Source organism: Musca vetustissima, unplaced genomic scaffold (genome assembly GCF_032173495.1).
Source record: "Musca vetustissima isolate MV318-11 ecotype Yass unplaced genomic scaffold, APGP_CSIRO_Mvet_v1 utg41901, whole genome shotgun sequence".
In the NCBI taxonomy this organism is placed as follows: domain Eukaryota; kingdom Metazoa; phylum Arthropoda; class Insecta; order Diptera; family Muscidae; genus Musca; species Musca vetustissima.
This window is the reverse complement of record NW_026883491.1, coordinates 1-7,626: the sequence shown is the minus strand read 5'-3', so window position 1 is coordinate 7,626 and position 7,626 is coordinate 1. Positions and strand designations below refer to the sequence as shown.

General features: G+C 38.6%; 1 protein-coding gene across 1 annotated transcript; it reads left to right on the top strand.

Moving 5' to 3' along the window:
• The first annotated feature begins 709 nt into the window (after positions 1–709).
• LOC133330384 (proliferating cell nuclear antigen) lies at positions 710–1,582 on the top strand. The gene is made up of 2 exons (XM_061538837.1): positions 710–837; positions 908–1,582. The coding sequence occupies exons 1-2, from the start codon at positions 730–732 to the stop codon at positions 1,580–1,582; spliced, it is 783 nt and encodes a 260-aa protein (XP_061394821.1). The 5' UTR covers positions 710–729.
• The last annotated feature ends 6,044 nt before the right edge of the window (positions 1,583–7,626 follow it).

The following is a 7,626-nucleotide window of genomic DNA, read 5'->3' as shown; positions in this document are numbered from 1 at the left end:
GAATCAAAAATACTTTTGAGGGTACAATTCGGACTGCATACACAAATGTTACTGTATACATTTGCCCTCAAATACATATTGGAAAGCGCATCATTTGACCATTTTTTTTATTTTTAGATATGTCTTTTGGTATGTTTCGTCCATCATCCTATCTTGACATATGCAATCGAAAAATATATATTAATTAACTTTAAATATAAGCTCCAAAACATTTTCTAGTCTGTGGGCAACATTGAGCCACAAAGGGTTAACTTCGTGACAGTATATTTTAAACAAAGATTTAAACCTAATAAATAAACACAGCATTAAAAGTGTGTTTTTCTTTGGGACAAAATATTTACATGCATTTTATCTATATATATGAATTACCCAGTATTTGTCATTTTAGATACGTATTTATTAAAGAATCCAATAAATAAATGACAACACACTCTAACTAACTACTTGTCACCAGGGGTCGCTTCGCAATGAGAATAATTGCGAAATTTTGTGTTTGACAGTTCGCGCCAAAACAACAGGCGTCTTCTGTCAACAATTGCGTGTTGTAAATTTCACAAAGGCAAATTTTTGCAATACACGTCGTAGCAGCAGCACATTTTAAAAATAAAAGCCGACAGGAGCGGTTCGAAGGATTTGTGTTCGTGTGTGGAGAAATTAAATTAAAATACATTATATCGAAATTTTATAGTGTTTATTTTTCTAAAAAGAATATACAAATAAAACTCCAAGATGTTTGAAGCCCGTTTAATTAGTGCTACCATTCTCAAGAAAATCTTGGATGCCATCAAAGATTTGCTAAATGAGGGAACCTTTGACTGCAGTGATTCGGGAATACAGGTAAGATGAAATAAATGTCATTCATAAAGGAAAATGAAAGTTTATAACTTGTTTGTTGTTTCCATAACAGCTCCAGGCTATGGACAATTCCCACGTATCATTGGTTTCCCTGACATTGCGTTCGGATGGCTTTGACAAATTCCGTTGTGATCGTAACATTTCGATGGGCATGAATTTGAGCAGCATGGCAAAAATCTTGAAGTGTGCCAACAACGATGATACAGTTACCATCAAGGCCCAAGATAATGCCGACACTGTCACCTTTATGTTTGAATCGCCAAATCATGAAAAAGTCTCCGACTACGAAATGAAACTTATGAATCTCGACCAAGAACATTTGGGCATTCCAGAAACAGAATACTCATGCGTTGTACGTATGCCTTCGATTGAATTTGCACGCATTTGCAGAGATTTGGCACAATTCAGTGAATCCATGGTAATCTGTTGCACCAAGGAAGGTGTGAAATTCTCTGCATCTGGTGATGTTGGTTCGGCCAATGTTAAATTGGCACAAACATCAAGCGTGGACAAAGAAGAGGAAGCTGTCATAATTGAAATGCAGGAACCCGTCACCCTTACATTTGCCTGTCGTTACCTGAATGCTTTTACCAAGGCCACGCCTTTGTCCGGCCAAGTACAGTTGTCCATGTCGGCAGATGTTCCATTGGTGGTTGAATATCGTATTCAAGATTTGGGTCATGTGCGTTATTATTTGGCGCCTAAAATTGAAGATGACGAAAGTTAAACATCTTCCGTCCAGGTGTTTACAAAAATACTTCCTCTCACAGCATTTCCTATGCACTTTTATATACCTGTTAAGCGGCTTGGTCATGTCACAATTTCCATCTAAATTGTTATGTTATACAAAAGAATAAATAGGGTTTTCAAAAGATGAAGTCTATTTTATATTTTTTATATATGTATGTATTTTAAATATAAGTCATTATTTTTTCAGATTTCTCTGCACATTAATTATACACATACGTTTGGAATGTTTCTTTTGATTTATTGTTTCTAAAAATCTGTAAAATAGATTTGGAAATTATCGTTAGAATCACCAATTCATCAACATAAATAGAAATAAAATCTTTACAAAACAAAAAAAAAAACTTGGTTTGTTTTTTTTATTTTAATAATAGAATGTTTTATAAACAAGACAGTACGAATTTTTAAAGAAAAAAATCCATAAATAGAACATTCTTGCAGGTTCTAGAACAGATTAAATATTATTGAAGGCCCAATCTTTGGACCACAATTTAAAACTTTCTAGCGATGTTTTAGCATTTGTCGGTATCGGAGCAAAGATACCACACTTCTCTTTTCCTTTCATCTATATCTAACCCTATACATAAATATCAATGTAAGGATAACTTCGGCTAACAGCAACGTGATTATATGAACTTATGATTTGTGTATTTGTCTAGAGACCAATTGTAGAGAGGCACTAACAACCAATGTTGATGTGAATGCAATCCAACATATCAAAGTCGTGTATATATTAAACGCTTCCTAAAAAATATGCTTACACTTCCTAAAAATATGCTTCACAACTAAGTGAAGCTATGCAAACACTTTTCTTGGTACCTTTTCCTAAAAAGTCCACCATAGGGTATTGACATTTGACTGTTGCGAGTTCTGATGTAATAATGAGCGGGATCATAATATAAAGAGATATACCAACAGATGGACTAATATTGATTACATCTGGCAGGAAATACCGAAGGACTATACCTAAATGTGGGCCGATATTTCAAAGCTAACCTTTATGTTTTGTATCTCGATCCTTGACTTCACGCTAAGTGTTTTAAATATTTAGAAAATCTGGAAATACCATTATATGGGAGGCTAAATGTGGACCGATAAAACCATCGACTATACACTGGTTGTATAACACAGTGGTAAAGTCCATCCTTTCCTATGGTTCTCTTGTTTGGTGGTACTGCTTGCGCCACAAGTCGACTTCCAGCAAACTATACAAGTGTTACGGCTCCATACAAGAATTTGATCGGCACATCCGACTAGCTATCGGCCCCAGGGAGGTCCATAACCCGCCAACCAAATCAGGGCCTAACAAGAATTATTTTCAACATGTATAAACACGAAACAAAAGGACTAACATTACACACACGGAGAACATTGTGATGATTCTGGGTCCTTGGTGGCCGGACCCTCACCTGCCCTCCCTTCCATGGTCCACAGGTCCTCTCTAACATTTATGTGGACCCCAAATACTCCTCGAGTTCGATTCCCCCTCCTACAACGTTTTCACCCCTCCCAAATGATTAATGTCTACTCCATATTCATTTTTACTATATCTCTAAACATATAAATTTATTCATTCTAAAGCATAGTGAATAACAAACAAAACGAACTCACTTATGCTTACCGACAACAATCTCGAACACAAACAAAATATAGAACAGTTTACTTAACACCTATCATGAATTAGGACCTTCAATACTATAGTACTAGGGTTATCGGAATGTTCCTCCGATCCGATTTGACTATGCTTCCTGATGTCCTACCTAATTGAGCTCAGTTAGTCAGTTATATCAGTAGCTTGACACACTCTAGTCTCTTTACCACACAAATACCCTTAGACTTATGTATTGGAATGCCCTTTACAAATAAACAAAATCAATAAAAATCTTATAAATACTAGTTAAAATTGCTAAAAAAAAATATAATTAAAAGTTATGTTACTAAAAAAAAATGCAAATAGATAAATATTGACTTAACTTAATAGCTATATCGTCATTTATGTTTTTTCAGCGCCTAACGGACGGCTACACTTTTTGATGCCAGCAAATAGCCAGTCGTACACCGCTGTGCTATATTTTACACAGCACAAAAAAAAATGCCTAATTTTACATAAACGGCAATCGCTGACCGACTCGTATTTATATTTCTTTACGGGCTTTTGTTATATGCAGTCCTACCTGGATGTTGCTATACTTATCCAGCCTTGTCTCACAATGACCACTAGCTGCGCCAGTTCACTATCACTCGCTTCGGGTTAGAAAATTTTCCCCTCTTACGCCAGTGTATTTTATTTGGGTATATTTAATTGTTTCTATTTTTTTGGTTATAATTTGGTGTTTAAATTTTTACTCCACAGTGCGTGTTAAATCAAAATGTCTTTCTTACTTTCTCCTACTTTTCCATCGATGTTCCCCTTTTATATGTGACTTTCCCGATTCCCATATATTCCCTAATTTCCCATGTCATTGCTACTCTATGTTGTTCCCTTTTTTTCCTTTTAATTTATTTGTTGTTAAAATATTCATTTTTGGCAACCATTATTTAAAATGTGTTGTTTTTGCCATCCAGCCGCCCGTCATAGTTCAGGGATGGTAAACTTTTGCAGTGTACTTTTTAGTACCCGCTATGTACCAACGCCCGGTATGCTTGACAGCTGACGTTGGGTTGACATTTGATAGTATGACATTGAAATCATAACAAACCGCATACATTTTCTTTTGCCCGAAACACACAACTCAATTTCGACATTTATTCAGAGGAATTGCAGGAGAATTTTAAGGAGTACCTGATACAACGTTGTTGCTCCAGCGTCGGTTTGTACTTTTTGGGCTTCCTGTGATTTCTGCGGCCGACATGCATGTATCTGTGCGACTACAATGCATTCTTTTATTTGCCGCCACGTTATGCCCAGGAGTAGATGACTGACCTGATTGCTTGGCTTGCTTTATCCCAGCCGCAACAAAACTCCTTATGTGACGAGCACGCGAAGGAACATATGGTGTGCGGAATGGTTTATCTTGGACTTATGCGTTGCGTAGAGACCAACGTGGGGAACTCCCACTCCCTGATGTCTCATCGGCCGGGCAATTTGATACGGATCTATTAGGGAAGTAATTTTCGTGGGTGGCTGTATATACAAGATCATTTACTTTTTGGGTTTTGTTTTAGAATCCCCCGGGAATCCGTCATACTATTAAAATCTGTAATTTACTGGATTTAGTGAATAAAGTTGGTTGGCAGTAACTGGGTGCCCACTTTTGGATGTTTATAGTGAGTATAAATCGTGATATAATCTAACTCTACACGCATAGGACATTCACAATATTGTTACTTATCCTATATTGCACATAGTTTTATATCACCATCATGTTCTGGCCGAGAGGTGTATCACAGTTGAAATATCACATTTTTAGGTCTTTAGCGTGGACCATACCTAATGGTCGACCCTGAAGATCCTCGATTTCATACATATTGTTCCCAACGAGTTTGTTTATACGTACTTTTGTGAATTTTCGTGAAAACTTTGCATTTATATTCTTTTGAAAATCACTAAGTGTATAATTCCTGCGAAATGCTTCTTGGCCGGGAGCAAATTTGATCACCCTTGATCTTTTATTGTACCGCCTTGCACTGGCCTCATATGCTTTGTGCATGTTTTGCTTAATTGTATCTCGTATGAGAGATAATCGGTCATTTGCCTTTAATTGGAGTATTTCATGGTCAGTTAGGGATTTCAATTTCCTTGCTAAATTATAGTCAGACCCTTTTGTGTACATGTGGTACCCAAATAATGCGAAAAAAGGTGTTACACCGGTGGCCGCATGAACAGAAGTTCGGAGTGCACACTCGATTTCCGACAGGTACAGATCCCAATCTCTATGATCTCCTTCCATATAGGCTCTGATTGCGGCCAGAACGGATTGATTAACCCGTTCTGACGCATTCGATTGAGGGGAATATGGAGCTGTCTGCATATGTTTTATTTGATATGCCATTATCATATCCTTAAACAGCTTAGAGTGGAACTGTGCACCATTGTCGCTGTGCACCGTTTCTGGAACTCCGAACTTCCTAAATATTTCTTCAATTAGAAATGTTACGACGTTATTCGCCGTCGCCTCTTTCATACATTTCAGGAATACGAACTTCGAAAAGTGGTCCATGACTATGAAAATGTAGGCATTTCCACTTTTCGACCGAGGGTATTTACCTAAAAAATCTATATATATCTTTTGAAACGGCCTTTCAGTTTTGACCTCATTGCCAATCGGCGGTTGGGTATTATAGTTAACGCTTTTTGTCTCTTTGCACGTAATGCATTTACTGATGTACTGCCTGACTTGCGTCACCATGTTGGGCCAATAAAATTGTTGCCTAATTCGGTTGAGAGTTTTGGACACGCCCCCATGAGCAGCTATGGGCGAATCGTGGGCTTTCTGAATGAGTGTGTGAGTTAAGGAATCGGGAACCCATACTCTCCACTCATACTCCCCTAACATTTCATTTTGGTTGGGGTTCATTCGCTTAAAAATTATCCCATCTTTTACTTTTAAGTCAGGAAGTCGGTCTTGGTTAGCCTCAATACTGCTCTTTAAATCTTTATATTCACCGCTGTCAAAGGCAGTTGTTTCACAGTCGAACATCTGCTCCAAATCTAATTCATCTATCGTAGGGAGTCTTGATAACGTGTCAGCCACAACGTTTTCTTTGCCTTTACGATGTACTATTTCGAAACGGTACGATTGTAGCTGTAATGACCAGCGAGCGAGACGGCCACTTAAATCTTTCAAACTCATAAGCCACTGCAAACTTGCGTGGTCTGTTATGACAGTAAAGTCCATGAGTTCCACATATGGACGGAACTTTTTCACTGCCATAACAGCCGCAAGACATTCTTTTTCCGTAACACTGTAGTTTCTTTGGCTCGAATTGAGCTTTTGAGAGTAAAAGGCTATTGGGTGTTCGTCTCCCTGGTCATTGAGCTGGAATAGTACCGCTCCAATTCCATAGTCCGACGCATCGCATTGTATAAAAAATCGTTTACTAAAATTAGCGTGGCGTAGAACCGGAGCAGTAGTCAATGCCTTCTTTAGACTCTCAAATGATGTGATAGCTTCCTCCGTCATTACAAACTTCTTTGACTTTTTCAACGTATCTGTCAAAGGGGCAGATATAGCGGCGAAATCCCTTATGAAGCGCCGATACCATCCTGCAGTGCCCAAGAAGCTTCGGACTTGCCTCGGGTTTTTGGGCACCGCTATCTTTTTAATGGCCTCCACTTTCTCGGGGTCCGTTTTCAACACTCCTCCCCCAATTATGAACCCCAAATACTTCAGTTCCTTGAAGCAAAAGTGTGATTTTTTTAAGCTTATGGTCAGATTAGCATTTTTGAGACACTGGGCCACTTCTCTAAGAAGAGTAAGGTGTTGCTCAAAGTCACCTGATATAATTAGCAGGTCGTCCAGGTAAACGAATACGTTTTCTTTCAACCTGGCGGGGACGACCTTGTCCATTAATCGACATAAGCGCTGCGCGGCATTGCAAAGCCCAAATGGCATAACGCGGAATTGGTACAAAGGTCGCCCCGGTACCGTGAAAGCAGTATATTTCTTACTTTCCTCCTCCAGTTCTACTTGCCAGAATGCGTATTTTAAATCGACGCTACTTATATAAAAGGTTTCGTCGATCCGACTAAGAATTCCATCTATGTTCTGGAGAGGATATGCATCCTTCTCCGTTAGCTTATTCAGCTTTCTGGCATCGAGGCAGAACCTGTTTTTTCCGGGTTTCCTGACCACCGTGGTGCGGTTGCTCCACGGGGTTTCACTTTCCTCAATAACGTTTAGCCGGAGCATATTGTCTATCTCATCATAGGTAATTTGTTGGACCGCAGGGGACATTGGATAATGCCTATCTTTCACCGGTTCGGCATCCTTCACTAGCTTAATGGTATGCTTCTCAAGTTTGGTCCGTCCCAACCCTTTTTCTTCGAAGGTGTCAAATTCTTTGATGACTGCCTTCAATTTT

Bases quoted from the DNA above. Each gene is read 5' to 3' on its own strand.
- LOC133330384 (XM_061538837.1), top strand. From the start codon at position 730: ATGTTTGAAGCCCGTTTAATTAGTGCTACCATTCTCAAGAAAATCTTG. The intron at 838-907 runs GTAAGATGAAAT...TTTCCATAACAG, and splicing joins GCAGTGATTCGGGAATACAG to CTCCAGGCTATGGACAATTC.